Below are 20,464 nucleotides of genomic sequence, written 5' to 3'. Positions count from 1 at the left end.
TAATTTTATATAAGGGATCCTCATGGTCCCCACTCCATATAATATTTCAACAATCCAAATTATCTAATTTTTAGATCTCTATGTAAAGATCGTCTTTACAAAAAATTAGACAAATTCATTAAGCTATCTAACTTTGATCAAATAAAGAGATGAACAAAATATTTTTGATAAACAATTGAAATGATTACCATTTAATCAAATAGGTAAATTGTTTCCGATTTAGTTAAGTTTTTGCAAAGATGATCCTTAAATGAAGACTTAAAATGTAGGAATTATTTACGTACACTTACACCCATTGAGGTTTATCGTCTTTTTACATACATCCCTTGAGGTTTCAAAATTATTGCACGTAACCCCCTTCCCCTTAATGCATTGACTCCCCCACTCACTCTTCCTCTTCCCATTGAAACGTTCACACCACCTTTTTGCACCCCTCCAACATTCTTATTTGGACACCTCCTCTTATTATGGCCTAATGTTTTCTCTTGCATGGGGTTATATGCAACAGTTTTGAAATCTTAGGAGGTGTATATATAATTTTTGAAACCTCAGGAAGTGTAAGTGTAAATAACTCTAAAATGTGGACGATTCCAATTATCAAAATATAATGTTGAGTGGGCCCCACAAGAGATCTCTTATTGACCCTTAAATGAGGGATCCTTTAATAGAAGGACAATTGCAAAAAATCTACAAACTCATAAAAAATTTGATCATCTAACGGTGATCAAATAAATAGATGGACACTATATTTCGATAAAAACATATAAATGGTTGTTATTATAATCAAATGGCTAAAAGACTTGTTATTACATCATGAGGTGGGTCCAAAAACTTTGTATTAATTTGTTAACCAGTTAGCTTTAAAGCATTTCAGTATATATATAGTTTTATTACTACAAAATAGCTCATGGGTCCAAAAACTTTGTATTAATTTGCTAACCAGTTAACTTTAGAGCATTTTAGTATATATATATATATATATATATATAGTTTCATTATTACAAAATAGCTCATCTACCATGAGCAATGTTCATGGTAGATTTAAATTAACCATGGACGGGTTGCCCGTTATATATCAGGATGTGGCAGAATAGCGGGCCATCTACCATGGGCAATGTATGTGGTTTAACGTAACATTGACAACAAACACTACACGTGGTAGATTATCATATATACCACAGTTAATACCCGTTGTAGATTACCTTTCATTAACTACGGCAAATGCCAGTGAAGAAAGTCAAATAAGCATAAAATATATATATTAAATAATTTTTTAGCAATTTTATTTGTCAAAGTAGACTATATAAGGGCAAAATAAATATATAAACACTAAATCACACATCCATTAGAATATAATAATTACGTTGATAATTTCATAATGAAAATAAGTCAAGTATTACAAACTATCAAACTATTGAAATGACAAGATTAGTCTTGAAAAAGTGATTATGTGCATGGCACATGATCACATCTAGACAAAATATGTAACATATTTGGCGAACTGGGTATATATATTGGTGATGAGGCTTGAATTTCTGAGGTGTACACGTTACTTGTCAACCTTCTAATGTTCTTTAACTTCTTCAAACTTCTCTGCACAATGAGCAAATCAGTTCTAAATACCTCTTGGGAGATTTCTCCTCAAAAGGTTTCCAATGATCAAGTTATTCACTGAATCAGTCTAATTGATTTTGTATATTGAAATGGTTATCAATGTTACCTTCGTCCTTTGCTTCTACCGATCGAGCTTTATAGTCCTTCTTGTGGGAGTTAATCCCTGAAATTATGGAGAGAAACCACCTCTCCATTAACTGCTCGAGCAGTTAATGAGAATTTAAATATATCATTCAGTTATTAAATAACCAAACTGATCTTTAAATATGGGCTCTTGGCCCATTAATACTTTTGCATTCCATATTGAGCTTTTAAACCGGCCCAAATTAATTAAATAATCCAAATGGCTCATTAGTTACCCCCTTCCTTCTCTATGGGGGTGTATTCAATTAGGATTTTAATGGACTTTTGTAGAGTTTTTAAAAGTCATTGACTTTGGTAGAGTTGATGGATTTTTAATGACTTTCATAAACTCCACATAGACTTTGGCAAAATTCTGTTTAGAGTTTTAACAAAGTTTGTCTACTTTTCCCATAGACTTTGATAGAGTTTTATAGACTTCTAATAACTTTGATATAATTTTTTATTGTTTATTTTAAAATTTCTCCAATATGTTTTTTATTTTTTTTGTCCTTCGTGAGTGTGTGGAATGGGGATGAGCTTCAAGACTGAGATGCATGCTCAGAGTACCCCATGCTGTGCTAAGGACGTCGGGGTGTATAAAATTAAAGATTTGGGCATTCAATTTGTGAAAGAATAAGTCCAGAGAAAAAGAAAAAGAAGGAAAAGATGCTTGCAAAGATGATTTTGTTTCAATGGATCCCCATCAAGTGTTTGAGAGAATGCTTCCTTCTTATGGTTGACTTTTCTTTTCTTTGAGGCTATAATACAATCTGTCTACATATTGAATCTCAAACACAAAAAAGATGTGCTCCTTAATTTGCACGCTTTTGGAAACCATATACGTACGAAATGCAATTTCAGTGCTAGCTTATTAATTAATTTATCATTGCAACCAAACCAACACACTCAAGCTCTCACTGTCATGGAGCTCGAAACTTTCCTTCCTCGTTGTCTTTGTGTTTTGTTTCCATATTTCAAGTTTCAGTGGTGGGTTTCCTTTAAAAAAAAAAAAAATGGTTTCACTGATGGGTTATATATATTCATTCCTTTAATGCAATTTTTGAATTCTAGTTCTACCATGTACGGATCTTCGATAAACAATGAACAATGCAACATTTTGATCTATGGTAGCATCTTTATATGTTGTTCTTAATCAAACAAAATATGACGATTAGCAAAAAGAAAATTAATATAAGAGGATATAGTAATTAGAAAAAATAAATTAAGTTGTGGGTGAAGAAATAAGATTAGGGCATTTAGCGTCACTCTTTCAAAAAAATAAATACCACTTTTTTAATAGCTTAATTTTAATATTTGAAATCTTTTGAAATCTGCAAAAGGAACGCTGGAGAATTATTGACTTTGATATAACATAATTTACACTTTAAAGTCTATGAAAGTCTTTTAATGTATATCATTTAATAAAGTCAATGACTTTTTGAATACCATATCATTTTTATAGACTCTCTAAAAGTCTTAATTGAATACCATAGACTTTTTAAAAGTCTTGAGTGAATACCACTAGACTTTTATAAACTCTTTAAAAGTTTTAATTAAATACCACCAGACTTTTCAATTCCACCAAAGTCATTTAAAATCTTAATTGAATACATCCCCTAAGTTTTAACTCAGAGAAAGAAATTTATTAAATACTTTTTGAAACTTTCACTAAAGAAATAGAGAAAGAGAATCAAATCCCTAATTCTCAATTTTACCTTTCCAACAAACCTCCATGAGTACTTCAAAGATTCCTGAGGCCATACCTTTAAACCCTCCGAGCCAAGCTGATCCGACCTCAGAAATACCCTGGGCTTGTGACCAATCAAATTTGAAGCCTTGCTAAGAAAGAGGATTGTCTAAACCTCCAGCGTGTTCATTGACCTTACAACATCATCTTTAACACCCCTGGCTCCAAGGCTAGGTGCTTGCATTACAACGAAGATGTTATCTGCTTACATCTTCAACCTTTCGAGTTTGGTTTGATGTTACCTCTCCATCGCATAATTAGAGAATTTCTTAATTATTTCGTACTACCCCATATATGCTCAACTTGTTCAAAATAGTTGGAGAACACTTCTTCAGATTATCACTCGATGAAGTATTTACAGGAATAAGTATCGAGATCATAGGGACAAACCTGACTTGACTCTTAGGGATATTATGTATTGTTACACACTGATCCCTACAGAAAAAGTAGCGGGCTGTTTCTGGTAATATGCTCTCACTTCCACTCTGGAATCGGAAGTGGTTGCATGAGTCCTGAAGGCTTTTGACGCTCTGCTTTTACTTGCTGACAAACTAAACATCTTGCAACGAACTCTACTATTTCTCTTTTCACACCTGGCCACCAATAGTGTTCTCTAAGTGTACGATATATCTTGGTACTTCATGGATGCATGACATAGGCTGAATTATGAGTCTCCTCCAAGATTTCCCTCTTTAGTGCCTCATCAGCCGGGACACACAATCTAGTACCCATGACTAATGCTCCATCATCTCTAATTGCATAATCTGCTCTCAGCCCACTTCCAACCTCATCTCTTAGTTTCATCAATAAGGGATCCTGAAACTGGGCCTCGCGCACCCTATCGATCAACACGGGCCTAACCCAAACACTAGCCAATAAGGCTCCAAAACGATCTACTGCCAACATAGCTCCAGACTTCCTCAATTCAACCAACAAAGGTAGGCGTATCGCCCTTAGGTGTGCCAAAGAACCTGAATTCTTCCTACTAAGAGCATCAGCCACTACATTTGCTTTCTTAGGGTGGTACTCAATAGTACAATCGTAGTCCTTAATCGACTCTAACCACCTTCTTTGTCTCAAGTTCAGTTCCTTCTAAGTGAACAAATACTCAAGGCTCTTATGATCAGTGAAAATCTGGCAAGTCACTCTATATAAGTAGTGTCTCCAAATCTGAAGAGCAAACACCACTGCTGCAAGTTCCAGATCGTGCGTCGGATAGTTCAACTCATGCTTCTTGAGTTGTCTAAAAGAGTAAGCAACTACCTTTTCATGCTGCATCTATACACATCCCAAGCCTTGGCGCAAGGCATCACTGTAGATTACACTACTACCATATGAAAATGTCAAAACAATAATGGAAGTCAAACGATTTTTGAGCTCTTGGAAGCTCTGCTCACAATCATCGATCCATAAATACCTTGCACCCTTTCTAGTGAAACGTGTAAGAGGCACAACTATCTTAGAGAAACCCTTTACAAAGCGGCGGTAGTAACCCGCCAAACCAAGGAAACTCCTCACTTTCGTCACACTAGTAGGCCGCTCCCAATTCATTATTGCTTCAATCTTTTGTAAGTCCACGAAAACACCCTCAGCTGAGATCACATGACCCAAAAATCCAACTCTGTCTAACTAGAACTGGCATTTACTGAACTTAGCATATAACTGGTTCTCTCTCAAGGTCTGCAACATTATCCACAAGTGTTCTACATGATCCCTATCACTCCGAGAATATACTAATATGTCATCAATAAAGACAATGACAACCGGTCCAAGTAAGGGCGGAAAACTCGGTTCATGAGATCCATAAAGGCCGCTGGGGCGTTAGTCAATCCAAAAGGCATGACTAGAAGAAACTCATAATGTCCAGAACACGGTCTTGGGCACATCGGTTTCTCTAACCCGTAGCTGATGGTAACCCGATCTCAAGTCAATCTTAGAAAACACTCTAGCACCCTGCAACTAATCAAACAAGTCATCAATACACGGTAAGGGATACCGATTTCGTACTATGCCCTTGTTAAGTTGATGTAATCGATGCACAACCTCATAATTTCGTCCTTCTTCTTCATTAACAACACTGGTGCACCCCAAGGAGAAACACTAGGTCTGATAAACCCTTTCTCTACTAACTCCTGTAACTGAGTCTTCAATTCCTTCAACTCGGCCGGGGCCATTCTATAGGGTGCTAAAGAAATGGGAGCTGTGCCAAGAACTAAGTCAATGGCAAAGTCGATCTCCCTCTCCGGGGGCAAACTCAGAAGATCGTCCGGAAAAACATCTAGGAAGTCTTGTACTACTGGTATATTCTCGAGCCTCACCTCACTCGCTCGAGTACCTATAACGTGAGCCAAGTATCCTATACAACCCTTCTGTAACAACGATCTTGCAGCTAAGGCTGAAATCAAACATGAGGGAAAGATATTACGCTTACCACATAAAACTAACTCAGGATAATTTGGACGTTTGAAAGTAACTTCCTTGCGGAAAAAATCAACGGAGGCATAATGGGTCGCAGGCCAATCTATCCCCAAAATAATGTCCACATCAAATATATCCAAAGGAATCAGATCTGCCTCTAACTCATATCCGTCTATTAGAATAGGGCAACCTTTAAAAACCTCGTAAGCTAGAAACGCATCTTCGGCTGGTGTCGCTATGACTAACTCACAGTTTAACAGAGTTGGCATCCCATCGATGTACAGGGCAAGAGTACAAGAAATGAAAGAGTGTGTGGCTCCAGGATCAATCAAAGTACGGGCATCCTGCCCAAAGATAGATAACGTACCCATGATGACATACGGTGAGGCCTGAGCATCCTGCTGTGTCATGGCAAAGACTCTGCGTCACTACTAGACATGGCACCCCCAGTCTGTATGGCCCTCTGACCCTGACTCTGGGCCTCTGAAGTATGTCCCTGATGGGGGGCCGATCCTGAAGATCCTCCATCACCCGGTCGTAGCATTGGACACTCCCTCATAAAATGGCCTATCTGTCCACAGTGATAACACCCTTGCCTACATAACACGTCTCATCATATCTGCCGCAAGAACTACACAAAGGACAACCTGTCCCATGAATCCGACTACCCTGAGATCCACTCAACCGTGCTGTGCTTTGAGCTGAGCTACCCGCTGACTGATGGCTAGAACTCTGACTATGCCCAGATCCTCGGCTACCACCTGAGCCATGTCTAACACCTCTGAAACCACCACTTCCGAAATAGCCTGAACTGAAACTACCTCTCTTGGATGGTCCCTGACTGGGGCCACCCATAGTACGTGGTACTCTGATAATGACGACATCTCACTTCGCCTCTACTCCTATTAGATAAAGACCTCTCAACCCTCATAACAGCTTCTCTCAAAGAGTTAAAAGAAGATGGTTCGCTGCGGTAACCATCGTGCGAATGGAATCTCTCAAACTCTCCTCAAATCTCGAGCATCTATCAGCCTCATCTGTAACCAGAATTAAGCAAAACTTGGAGAGCTCAGTAAATTTCCTCTCGTACTCAGCCACTGTCATAGAACTCTGTCTCAGCCTCAGGAATTCAACCCTCTTTTCATCACAATAAACTCAGGGATAGTACTTCTCATAAAAGACTCTCAAGAACCTATCTCAGGTAATCTCGGTTGCTGTAGGTCTCAAACGCTCGGAGTCCTATCAGTGATAAGCATTACCCACAAGCAGAAAAGTCGCTAAAACCAACTTTTGGTCATCGAGGCATCCTATGACCTCAAAGATCCTCTCAAGTTGTATCATCCACTCATTGGCTACGCTAGGATCCATAGTACCCTAAAAATTAGAGGCCCCAAGCTTACGAGCACGATCAATGCTGTATTCTCCCTCAGAAAATGCTCTAGTGCGTACAGCAGTAGTCATTGCCTCTGCGCATTCTCATCTAAACCTTTTGCGACTCTATGTTGGGTCCCCCGCAGTCGGCCACGTCAAGGAGGCATGATACCTATACCAAAGTTAGACACTTATCAATATTAAGGATGCACATTTAGTGTAGAGTTAAGGAATCTGAAACTTAAAGCTCTGATATCAAGTTGACAGAACCGTCCCCTGATTTCCCCCTGAAACCTGGAGTGGTTCTGTGGGATCCAAAGCCAAGAGAAATCCTACCGAAAATTCGGCAGAACTTCCCCTGAAAATGGACTAACTCATACTTAAAGAACCTGTAGAAAAACACTACCGCAACCAACAGAGAGTCTTAGACTCAACAAATAAAAATAATCCAGTCAAAGGGTCCAAATGCGGTTATCAGAGCTATTAATACAACAAGTTTTACACTAAAATTAAAAAAAATAACAAAGTGGACATGTCGCCTACAATGTCCGAGGAATTAGAGTGGAAAATTATGCCTCGACGTGTATGGCTTGACCTCCACCACTGCTACAACTTAAGGGGAAAGATTCAAAACAAGCTATAAAGAAAAACGTGAGATAAACTCAATGAGTGGACGAGATATGAAAACGAAATACAAAATTAGTTATCTTATCAAAAGTTTTAAAATAAATAATCTCTAAGACCACACATCGCTCTTTGAAATCTCTCAGTTTTAAAACTCTTTCTAAGGACGACATGAATTTTTTTAAAAGTAAGAAATGATAATAGGATTAAAATGTAAAAAGTAAGAAATAATAATAAGGTTAAAATATACTTACTCATTTAAAAACCTCCAAAAATTTAAGTACCAAAAACCAACATGCTCTGAAACTCAAAGTAAATAATTTATTATTTAAAACTTATGTTACGATCCATCTGGGAAAAATAAAGAATCTTCACCATAGTTGTACCTGGAAACCTGGCCATACACTCGTGTGCGTAGAGAACCACATCGCACGAGCAGGGCAGATATGTAATCCTGGTCATACACCTATACAAGCAAGGCGGAAATACTGGCCATATACTTGTACAGGCAGGGCAATATCCTAGTCGTATGTGCACGCAGAACGGCCCCCAAAGCGTGAAGCATCGCGGCATATATATGACATATGGCCCAAAACCTATATGTATGCCGTGATGGGTCCCAAAGACCTAACTGAAATCTCATCTCAAAGTTGGGTACTTATATGGCATTATAAACACCTTTCATAAATCCTCAACCGCGCAAAATGGAAATCAAGTTTCAAAATGAGGGATCAACTATATAATTAACGCGCACTTCATTATCATCTCAAGGTTTATGCAAGGTTTCAAATTCAATTTATTAACCAAAGATCCTTGTATAAAATCATTTACCTTTCACAAATTCTTAAAACTAAGTGAAATGCATCAACTCTTATGAACAATCATTTAAATAAAATTTAAGATAAGGAACCTCAATTAAATTAATGAAAATAGAACTTTAAAATCATAAATCATAAATAACAAGTCAAGACCCAGAATCATTTAACTCGATCCATATTCAAAGAAGTCAAGAAAAAATAAATTTTATAGAATATGTAAAATATTTCAAAAGAATGGTCCACTCACAGTGAGAAAATCTAACTTTGATCCTCCGCCAGATCATCACGAGCCACGATCGTCTTGCCTATAAAAATACACAATTGGTCTTGACTCGACAATGTTCAAAGTGTGTGTGTGTATACGAGACCTAACGTCACACCCGTCTCTCGTCCCGCACAACGATTTACGATGCACAAATTAAACCCACAAACACCTCATCAATTCCCCCGTTAAGCTTCCCAACTCCAACTATATTCAGCATAATCAAGATCAACAACTTACTCAAATTGTCCAAAATAATCCTACAATAACGAAATGGCAGTAGGGGGTTTGAAACCACCGCCCAAAGAGACTGCCCCAAATCCATACTTTAACCAAAACACAAAAATTTCTCAATCTTCTCAAACATTCACTTCAAATCGTCAAATTTGGGTTTCCTAAAGATGAGATTGTCCAAAACCACACCAAAATCAGCACAAAAACTCAGCCAATCCTCAGTAGACCCGAAATGAGTTCTAACCTTGCAAATCAAACTTCCCAAAACTTAAATTCCTCCAAATTTAGTCTAAATTTCGGGTTCTAAACGACAAATGGGTATCTTGGGGATGTAATTTGTCTAAGAAAGTAACAATAATGGCCTCCAACTTTGAGATTCAAAGGAAATCTGAAAATGGCCTTAAACCCACAAGTTTCAAGTTTCAAAATTCAGGATTTTAAAGATACAAAACAAAGGAAATGAAAGTCCAATGGAAAAGGAAGGAAACCCACCTAGATTCTGAGATGTTTTGCCCGGATTTCGGCCGAAAGTTTGACTAGACAAAGGGGAGGCGACAACTGGGTTTTTCTGGGCTTTACTATGCGTTCGAGCTGGCTGCCAGAGGGCTCGGTGAAAGGTCGGCGTCGGCGAGAGGGGGTCGCATGGTGGCTCGGGTTAGTGGGTTGTGGCCAGTGCTGCTGGTGGTTAGTGGTTGGGCACAAGGAAAGGGAAGAGAGAGGGAGAACACGAGGAGAGAGAGAGAGAGAGAGAGAGAGAGAGAGAGAGCTGAGGAGAAGAAGAGAGTGTGGGTTCGCGGCGGCCGGGGGGGGGGGGGCGCCTGAGTTGAAAAGAGAAAAAAAAAAGAGTGTTACTATTTGCACACCCTTTTTTTTCTTTTTGCACACCCTTTTGTCTAATTTTCTACCAACACACCCCTATCTTCTTTTAAAATTTAAAATTTCTTTTTGCACACTCTTTTCATTACCAAAATATCCCTTTTCTAAAACATACCCACCACACCCAAACAATACACACCTCTCACCCAAAACCAGCACCACCGCGCAGCACTCCGCACCACCCCCAACCTCACCTCTCTCTCTTTCCTTTTCTCTCCTCCCTCCCTTTCTCTTCTGGCTTTTCAACCCAGCCACACCCGACCCTCCTCTCCTCCTTCCTTCTGCTCGCACCAACCCAGTTACAAAATAGTCTCTGTTTGGACGGTTAGCATGGATTTTAGTCAATCTTGATAGTTGCAAAACATCTAGAAGGTGTTGGGAGTTGCATTGATAGCTTTCTTTCAATCGTCACTGAGAGTTGTGTCTAACTGACAACACTTGTTTCATGCTATATATTGGTTTGTGATAGTCGTGTCTAAACTAAAATCACACACCAACACAAGTAAGAAAGATATAAACATAATTGAACATGCATATCTTCTTTGAACAAGAAATTTGGAATTAAAAAGAACATGAAAAATAGAAAGATTTACCGGAAGGCTTCCCATGTTGCTAAATTGGTCTAGTGAGTGGCGTGAGTTTTATGGGTCTGCTTCAAATGTTAGGAGTATCAGGTAGTTCTTTTTTGTTTTTTGGCCAAGAGTATCAGGTAGTTCAAGATGCAGTTTGGTATATATGAAAGAATATCTCATTTCTGACCATTTCAAGGTTTGCTTGTATGATGATTTAAGTTGTTGATTTATCATATACTTGGGTAAACCTTGAAATGCCATGAGAACCAAAAGCCTACTATGGTTCGCGTTCTAAATTTATTACTGAAAGAAAAGAAAAAAAATCTTAAATTTTTTTAATAATTTGGTGTCCTTGTGCAGATCCTACATCATCTTAATTGGTATGGCTTGGGATTTACGTTGGACATCATCCACTTGTGAGGGTATAAATTTCCATCCAGAGATGGAAAAAGTGAATTTTGAACCCAGCCACACCAAGCGCAGCACCATGAGCAGCACTCGAGCTCCACCCCCAACCCCACCTTTCTCTCTCTCTCTCTTTCCTTCTCTCTCATCCCTCCCTTTCTCTCTCTGGCTTATCAACCCAGCCACCCCGCACCACCCGTTCGGCACTGGTCCGCCGAAAATGTCACACTCGTTCGGCAGTCATCCGTCGACAATGTGAGTGTCATTCGGCAGGTACCCACCGAACATCCAAGACCCGTTCGGCAAGTACCCACCGAACCAGCTGCTCGGAGAAGATGGGTGAGGCTCGGCATGTTGTGCTCGGCGATGTCGGCGGGGCTGCGCTGGAGAGAGAAGCCGAAGAAAGGAGAGAGACGCCGGAGAGAGGAGAGAAGCCGAGAGGGCCTGGGCTTGGGGTCGGAGTGGTCGATCAGAGCAGACAGAGAAAGGGAGAGAGGAGACAGAGACAGAGAAACTCTTGAGAGGTTGCAGCGAGGAGATGAGGGTGTTGTGGCTGGGTTGGGGAGGGCTTTAGGGTCTTTTTACAATGGGACTTTAGGGTTTTTTCACTAATTAAGTGATAAGAGTGTGCAAAAAGAAAAAAAAAAGGGTGTGCAAATAGCAGCCCTCAAAAAAAAACTTAGAAGCCTCTAGAAAAATTTGGAAACTTTCAAATTTTTTTTTATTTGCATAAATTACTAAAATGTCCCTCAACTTAGATCGTCCACGGAAATCTAACCGTACTCCATTTAATGAACCGTTTTCGCCCACGCATCCGTGAACTCAAGTTCTGTTTAAATCATCTAGAAATTATTGACCAAAGCTTCACTTTTTAATCGCCCCCCTCTAAAACACTAGAATTCCATTTTAAAATTTAAATAAAGTCCGACCAATAAAATAATTTTTAAATTCTAAAAATAAAATTTGGGATCGAGTCGTTACAACAATTATGTCTTGAAGAAGTGAAGAAGGATCTAGCGGAAAGCACTTCCCAAGTTGCAGAGCTTAAGGCAAGTGTTGCTGAAAAAGAGTTGGTTTAATCCCAGCTGGTTCAACAAGAAGCAGCCAATTTGAAGGAGGATTTGGCCAACCCATATGAAGAGGATTCCCAAGAGCTAGCTTGCCGATTTAATCTACACCTGCTATTCCGAGGGTTTCAATAATTGTAAAGAGAAAATTCAAAAAAAATTCCCTGACCTTTCTGGGTTGGATGAGATATCCCCAGACAAGGATGATGAGCACCCCCAGGAGCTTTAACTAAGAATTTCTGCAAGGATTTATTTCCCTCCTTTTTGTCTTATTTAGAATCTCCTTGTGGATTCCTTTTGTAAACTTCTTTAAATGGAATTAAATTTCATTAAGTTTTATTTTGTATATTTGTGCACAAATTTTGTGAAACTCTGCATTTTTTCAAGTTTTATTTTAAAAAGTATTTTAAATATTCAAATGCCGCATTCATTTGTTACAGGAATGAACTGTTATTGATTGCCGCTTGTAATGTATTTTCGCTAGCAAAAAAAGAACACACTACAAATAGTGAATAAATGCATATTTCAGTGAGAAATTTACCACGTTAATGCTTTAGACAGTATATATATAATCAAAATAGTTACCAGATAAGTAACATTCCATGTTTTCTTCATGTAAAATGGCTCAACAATCATTCAGACATCATTTTTCCAGGTGAACGCTGCAAAAGTAGCATGCTCACAGAGTTCTTGGCACATTAAAGCCTCCATGAAAATTTCCATGCTTCTAAATCAACAAGCGTTTAATATCCCAATTATCTGCAGCTTAGTAAAATTATTATTTAATTGAATGCAATCATTTCCATGCCCCAAAATCAATACACTGAAGTGATATATGGCCAAGATACAAATCCTTTACATGTTGCTTGCACAACCCAATTCGCCGTCTATTCAAACTGGGATGAATGCAGCTTGAGAACCCTGTCTTCCAGCCTGGAAACTTCTGCCTTTCCATGACATGAAGAGTATAGACACTTGGTGCTGGGGCCATACACCCAATAACAAAACAATTGCAAGGCCGTGACTGGCTCACCATTCTCGCTAGGGAGAGTAAACATAAGCCCCCATAAGAAATTCCATACATTAATGCCTCATCATTTTCAAAAGCCTGAGTATCTGATGTCTCATTTACCATCTCTTGCTCTAATTCTTGGGTAGAGGGAATCCTGCTTAGTTCTGTGTCGAAAAGTTTTTCTATCTCAATTTCATGCAAACGATACTTTGCTGCTAGAGTTCGAATGCAAGATTTTCTAACTTGATCAGAAATCAAGAGCTTTACCTCATTAAAGTTATCACACTCAGCATACCATCGAAGCCAACGACGAACAATGCCTGAAAACCAGTCGATGATTTGGACATTATCTTGTAAAATAAGCAAAGAAGATGTACGGGGATAGCCATCAGATGTGGTCAACCCATATCGTAGGAGACGCTTTTTAATGGCATTAACAGGAGCAATTATCTCAGTGAAGATGACAGATTCGGTGGAAGAACCAGCATTCTGCAACAGGGCAAGAGTAGAAGTGGTCTCAGAAGAAACATATTCTTCCACATGCCTCTGAAATTCATAAAAGGAGTTTCTTAGTTCTTGGGGTAGAGATGGTTCTGCAACATACCTAGACAGGAAAGCTTCTTCACTCTCTGCTTGTTTGGCTTTGATATCTTGCATCCATATTTTTAGCAAGTGCTTGTACCAATGATCAGTTTCCATACCAGATTTACGGAAATGGGAAATTTGGCTCAGAACGGACCTACAGTCAGCTAAATGCTTAATCTCTGACTCCTTTACCTTCTTCAAACCATGACCCAACCATTTCTTACCTATACTAACCGTCCCAGCATTCCAAGCCTCTTGTTTTTGTAAACCAAACAAAGCAATTTTTTCCTTCAACTTGTGGACTGCTTTTGTAGCAGGACTTTCTCTCACATTTCTTCTAACCAAAGTGCCTAAAAAGCGAATCCCATGTGGCATTTGACATGGCAGTAATTCTATTTGATCATTAACATCCAAGTGCAAAGACTTCTGCAAGTAATTTAGAACCTCATATTTGAAATCAAGAGCAGCATCCTTAGAACCAGCAACTGAAAAAAATATCTCATCCATGAAGCGACAAGAATAAACCCTTAAGCTAAAATTCTCTTTACCTGCACAGCCAAGATCATTACCTTTCAGCTGCCTCCTAAACCAGATGCGTAGCTTAGAGTGAGACTTTTGATCAGTATGAAAACCTGGACTGAGAGCTTCATATTTCATTGACAATCTGTAAAATTCACGGTCAAGTAGGTCAAGATAAATATTCATTAATATAGGGGACAATACTCCCTCCTGTGGAAGACCATGACCTTTTGGGAAACCACCAAACTCCAAATTGAGTACATTAGCATGAAACATGCTTTGGATCATAGCATAGAGGCTAGGGTCATCTATCTTGTCCTCCATTGTTGATATGAGCTTCGCAAGGATACAAGCATCTAGCTTTTTGTTTATGAGCAATGTAAACCACCAATCAGGATTAGAGATCTCCTTGCTGATGTACTTCAAAGCTGTAGAATGCCCCCTTCCATTTCGACAACCATGTGAAATTTTAGAGAAGTGGGGCTTGTAAACAACTTCCAAAACAATCCTGATGGCTTCCTGAATGACCTTGAGATTTAGATTGGGAAGAACTAAAACTTCGTTCCTTGCCCCCTTTTTAGAGATAGAGAAGGTATTGGTATTAACATCAAATCTCCCAAGACACAGCTCTTCAGCCAAAGAATCAAAAGAGATTTCCTCATCATTTAATGCTATATCAATATTTGAGTGGAGTCTAATACAATCATACGCATCTTGAAGAGTTTCTGGATTGGCAATAACTTTTACCATTAGGTCTCGAAACTTCCCACTGATGTATTGTTCCTTCACCCTCTTCTTTATGCGCAGTTCAAGAGACCTCTTGAGTTCCATTCGGCTCATGGGTCTTCGCTCATCTATATGGGAAGATTCCTCTAAAAGACAGGCTAAGTTGTTTGCTAATTTCATTTTACGAATGCCCTTATTGATGTCATCATTAGCAGTAGCAACAGTAGAATGTTCTGCAAATTCTTTTATTCTTCCCGAAGGTCTACCATACTCAGCCACCGTCACAAGACTTTTATCTGATTTTGAGAAAGTGTCTGACTGCACCAGCACCTTTTGCACCTTCTTGCAGAGGCGAGCAGTGAGAGAGGCAGCTTTTCTGGCAGCAGTGAGCCTTTTTTCATAAGACATGAGAAGATGCTGCTTCTAGTATTGCTAGAGAGCCTTTTGGAGAATAAGAGAGAATATACAAATGAAGGGGGAAAAGATAAATCAAATCATCAAAATTAGATGAAGAAAACTATCCCCAAGGAATCTTGATAAAGAAAATCAGAAATTTGTTTGGAAATATTCTATATTTATTAGTAAACATTCTGGCCTTTCATATTGGCCTGTTTAGAGGCCCCACATAAATATGTATATTTGAATGAGCCAGTCTAACCCACATAGCATGTCCATATAACAAAAGGAAAAGTCTAACTGGGAAAAAATGCATTTTCAAGCCTTTCTTACATATACCACTTCATTGAAAAATTACTAGACTTTAAGAACCAGAAATAGCTTAAGGAAAACTTTAAGATAATTGGATGTTGCATCCTGTAAAGCACAAACACTTCTAGAAAGTGGCCATGTTTGTTTCAGGCACAAGTCCACATATATAATATATCATTTCTACTCAAACATGCTTGTAGAATTTGTATATTTCCTTCAGGTAGAAAAAGTAAATTGTAGAGCTTTTTTGGTTGTGGAAAGGAACTCAAGTTCACAGAAATGCAACTATTTGAACCTAAACCATCATGTAAGAACAATATATACATATATAAACATATTTATTTATTGTCATGTCAATGCAGTGTCCCTATCCTAAATTTCTAGGTTTGTTGTGTCACTTTGTCCCGGTCATGTTGCAACTAATGTCTGGTGTCCATGCCACATAGGTTGCATCTGTTGTGTTTGGCTCGCTGGAAGCTTCTGGAAGGAATACAAAATAGGAAGAGTAGCAGTTTGGGTAATTCCTAGTAGGGTACAGTTTTTTAGGAAAGCAATGAAGACTTGCACAAGGTTTTCCTAGGCCAATTACCTAATTCTAGTAGGATTAGGAATCCCAACTTTAACCTAATTGTATGCTGCAGTCTATGAGTTATAAATAGGCTGTAGCAAGCCTCTTTGAGAGGGTAAAAGTAATTTGAGCACCAGAACAGAGGGGAGAGCAGAGTGGTCGAGAGAGAGAAGAGGAGGCTGCGGATTAGGGTTTAGTCTTAGGGTTTCAACAAGAACTTGTAACTCTGTTTCTAATCATTATAGTGCAGCTGTGATTCTCTAAAGATCACATGGGGACGTAGGCAAAGTTATCCGAACCTCGAGAACAAATCTTGGTGTTCTTTTTGTTTTACTTTTGCTGCTATTGTTTGTGTTGTTTGCTAAACTGTCTAATCCTAGACACATCAAAGAAAAAGGTCAAGAGGGTGTTAATTCACTACAGCATCCATAGCATAATTGGGAAAGTATCGCCGTTTGAAGCTCACCAACAAGGCTATATTTTTTCATGCCCACACTAAGAAGCCCTTTTGATTAAACAAAAAAAAAGGTGTAAATGAAGACTAAGTAAATTTATAAATTAAAATTATAGTAACCAGAGATTAGAAGCCTAAAAAAAGTCCTGATTAATCACACTACCATAAACCTCTTCAACTTATTCATTTCATTCTCGGAAATCATAAGAATTGTTTACCACTCATTTTTTGCACAATTAGTATTGTTTCAATTTCTGATAGTAACGGCTCAGCATCTTACACTATTCTTCCTTGTTGAAGTTAAAATTCTAATGCATATATGGCATCAAATACTCAATTTTTTCTATCTTTTTCTGTGGACATTCTTCCAAATTCTAATTATAATCTGGGCTCAAATGGAAATCATATTTCCATATTGAGTTAACTGTGGCATTCAAGCTTGTGGAAATTCAACAAATTACAAAGTAACTCAATTTTAACAATTAATAGCAGAAAGTCGATGTGCATTCTTACCAACAAAAATCTTGCTTTCCACTTTAGCTTTTTGCCGTTCTTCCAAAACTTTCCTACACCAAATTGCCAATGACAAAGCCAATTGTCTTGATCAGTACTCAGAATATCAGAACACTAAAATACAGGCTCAACTGGTAAACAAATGCCACGATGAAGAAGATCCAGAAAATTATGAATCTAACAAGGCCATCAAACTTGTTCCAACTTCCAAAACTAAAGGTTTTATAACTCAAACCATCAAGGCAATCATATTTCCCACCCTTCAATCTAGTTCAAAATATAAATCATAAGGCACAAAATTGATACCAACAGTGAAGTGTTTACCTACATGGTCCAAAATAATGATTCCAAAAAGTTTACCTACATAAATGATTTTTTTTTATATAAGATATATAAATGGTGATGATAATCAAGGACGGATCGAGGAATTGAAACTTGGGTGGGCTAAAACTCTAGACTAATTTTCTTTACTCTAGTAAAAAAATTTATTGAAATTTCGGCAGAGTCTTATTTGTTTTTTTGACATTTCCTACAATTGCAGAACCTGTTGAAATAAATTCAATGTAACCAAATTTACAAGATTAAAAAAAAAAAAAAAAAAAACCTCGACAGTACAAGGGAATTTCATTAATAAATACAAAAGATACACCTAGTCAAGGGGGATATAGTGAGCCTCAAAATGCATATCTATGCAAAAACAAAGACTAGAAAAAAACAAAACAAAAACAAAAACAACAACAAGAAAACAATGAAACATGAAATGCAAATGGAAGATAAGACTACACAAATTGTACCCTGCGTTTCTTCACAACATATAAATCCTTCATTATTGAATTTGTATCGATACTATTAGAAAGTTCTCTACCAATGTGGAGAATCATACAATCATCAAGAAACTGCTTCTATCTTGTTCTGAAGTCGAAGTTTTAATAATCTTCAAAGATGAACATGAGATATGTAAGGATATGCTCAAAACAACTCACACAATAGCAACCTTACTTCTAGCAATATGCAACTAAGAATAAAAGATTGAAATTTGAAGCTTACCAAACCAGCATAATGCAATATGCAACCTGGGTTCCAAACTTCAACTTCCAACAACAAAGATTGAGCTTACTGAACTTGGCACCTGAAATTTACAAGCAATCCCACATCAATCAAGTAATCAAGTAATCATAGCTTGGCAAGTTACAAGGTGCACAGATTCTGTAGACCAAAATTAGAAACAACAACTCTAGACAGTCAAATAGATGATGGTAAAGATGAAGACCAACTAATGGAGAAAGGTAAATTTTTTTTTGGGTGGTAAATGTGCATTGTGCGCCACACCCCCAAAGTTTGGGTGGTATTAGTGCAAAAAAGCCTTATAAAAATTAAGAAATTAAACGGGAATAGGTGATGGCTCTGGTCATTGGGAATTTGGGCAGAAAATCCAACAAAATAAAAATTCCCAAATTCAAATGGGGTTCTCAGTTCTCACATTTAAACCTAACTTAAATCCCCAAATTAAACCCCTAAATAGCTAAATTCACACCCAATTTAATCCCTAAATTCAGCCCCAAACATAAATTAAACTTAGAAACAAAAAGAAGAGAAGAGATTCAAGAGAATACCTGCCCATGCCCAAAATAAAGATTGAAGTCAAGAGATGAGAGACGGGAGAAGTAGAGAACGATGAGTAAGTGACTGAGTGTCGTTTTGTTTTGTTTTTTTGTTTTTTTGTTTTTTTTATCGGGGTGGGTTATAGTTTTAAGTAAAATTGTTGTTTTTTTTTTTTTTTTTTTACGTAGATCCGTCCCTGGCCACAATCATCAATGTAGAACAGCTTCCCCTCCACTGCCCCAGCAATACTGCCATGCCATCACTTTTTTTTCAACGACTACAATATTCTCAATAATGCAATTTCCAAAATGTATACTGGAAAATAATTACCAACAAACCAGAAACTGAGAACAAAAAAACAATTTATAACGCATGAAATCCATCTGTAGTTTCTGTTCCTTTTAAAATGGCAACAGAGTATTTGAGACCAAAGGGATAAGAAGCAAAGCACTAAGTTGAGACCAAAGTGTTACCTTGTGATCAATCGGATTAGGTGAGGCCGGTACTCAAACACTTGAAGTGCGTGAGCTGATGTTAGCTGGCTTCTTTGAGAGATGGGTCGATCATAATTCATAACCAGCTTCTACCAAGTGACAGAAGCCCAGGCAAGTTTGGTTGTTGTATGAATGGAATGAGAGAAAGGAACAATTTGGTCTGGTCTAGAGCAGGTGCGGTTGGATTTGGGAGGCTTCACTGAGGGGGCAGTTTGAAAAAAAAAAAGGTGGGATTATAATAAAAGAGAGAAAGGGCTGGGTTCATTTTCAAAGGAGTGCGGCCCATAATTAAGACAAGTCTGGCTGAACTTTGTTCATTTGGCTTCGACCAAAATTTATTTATTCAGTGGGATGTATTATATATTTATATGTGAATTTTAAAAGATTTTTGTGTTGTTTAAAATTACTTTTGTGTATATGTATTAAGATTTAAGACTTTTAAAGACTTTTAAAAAGTTCGTAAAAATCTATTTGTATTCAAGTAAAAATTTTAAAGAGTTTATACAAGTTATGTAATCTCTGTGTATTTAAAAAGTCATGTGGTATTTATAGATGTACTAATTTCGCAGATGCGCTTGTTTTATTTTTACAAATGCAATGTTTTTTTTTTTTTATAAATGTATTAATTTCACATAGGAAAAGATTTTGTGCCCTAATCTGATGTCACAAAATTATTTTACACATATCACTATTTATTTGCCATATTAGATTAATATTATCATTGTTAATTCTAAGGTGTTTGAGGAGTTGATTCGGAGGTGTAGTTGTAAACTCAGGCACCTGAGTTCGAGTCTTTAGTTCGACCCTTGGAACCAGACATTAAGGGAGTTAAAATCCCTTGTGAATCCTCTAGGCCCGATATGGATTGTTTGTCTTTGACCGGCTCAAAAAATTAATCTGGTGCGGGAAAGCTGGCCTAGGACACCCTCGGTTACCAAAAAAAAAAATATTATTATTGTTAAAATACTATCTTGCCCAACCTAAATCTAACACTAAAATTACCAGTTAATTAATAAGAGATTGTGCATTGTATATTCTCCATATATATATATATATATGTATGATCCCCCTCATCCACCCATAATTTTCTTCTTGCAGATCAACATCATTTAAATGAAAGTGATAACTAAATTTATATAATTACATCACACT

At 37.7% G+C, this 20,464-nt stretch overlaps 1 protein-coding gene across 2 annotated transcripts; it reads right to left on the bottom strand.

Annotated features, from left to right (window-relative positions):
* Positions 1-12,741: 12,741 nt before the first annotated feature.
* On the bottom strand, positions 12,742-19,495 carry LOC147291935 (Intron maturase, type II family protein). 2 transcript variants are annotated; one of them, XM_086236961.1, is made up of 5 exons: positions 19,292-19,495; positions 18,830-19,133; positions 18,264-18,345; positions 17,217-17,269; positions 12,742-15,414 (listed from the first exon to the last, which is right to left on the bottom strand). In XM_086236961.1, exon 5 carries the CDS (start codon positions 15,379-15,381, stop codon positions 12,928-12,930), a length of 2,454 nt encoding a protein of 817 aa, XP_086093087.1. In that variant the 5' UTR covers positions 15,382-15,414; positions 17,217-17,269; positions 18,264-18,345; positions 18,830-19,133; positions 19,292-19,495; the 3' UTR covers positions 12,742-12,927. The 2 variants fall into 2 exon arrangements, with proteins under 2 accessions (XP_086093087.1, XP_086093088.1); XM_086236962.1 differs by lacking the exon at positions 18,830-19,133.
* Positions 19,496-20,464: the final 969 nt, after the last annotated feature.

The sequence above is a fragment of the Dryas octopetala genome, chromosome 3 (genome assembly GCF_963921425.1).
Source record: "Dryas octopetala chromosome 3, drDryOcto1.1, whole genome shotgun sequence".
NCBI classification, from domain to species: Eukaryota; Viridiplantae; Streptophyta; class Magnoliopsida; order Rosales; family Rosaceae; genus Dryas; species Dryas octopetala.
Note: the sequence above shows the minus strand (reverse complement) of the source record. Positions and strands in the feature narration are given on the sequence as shown.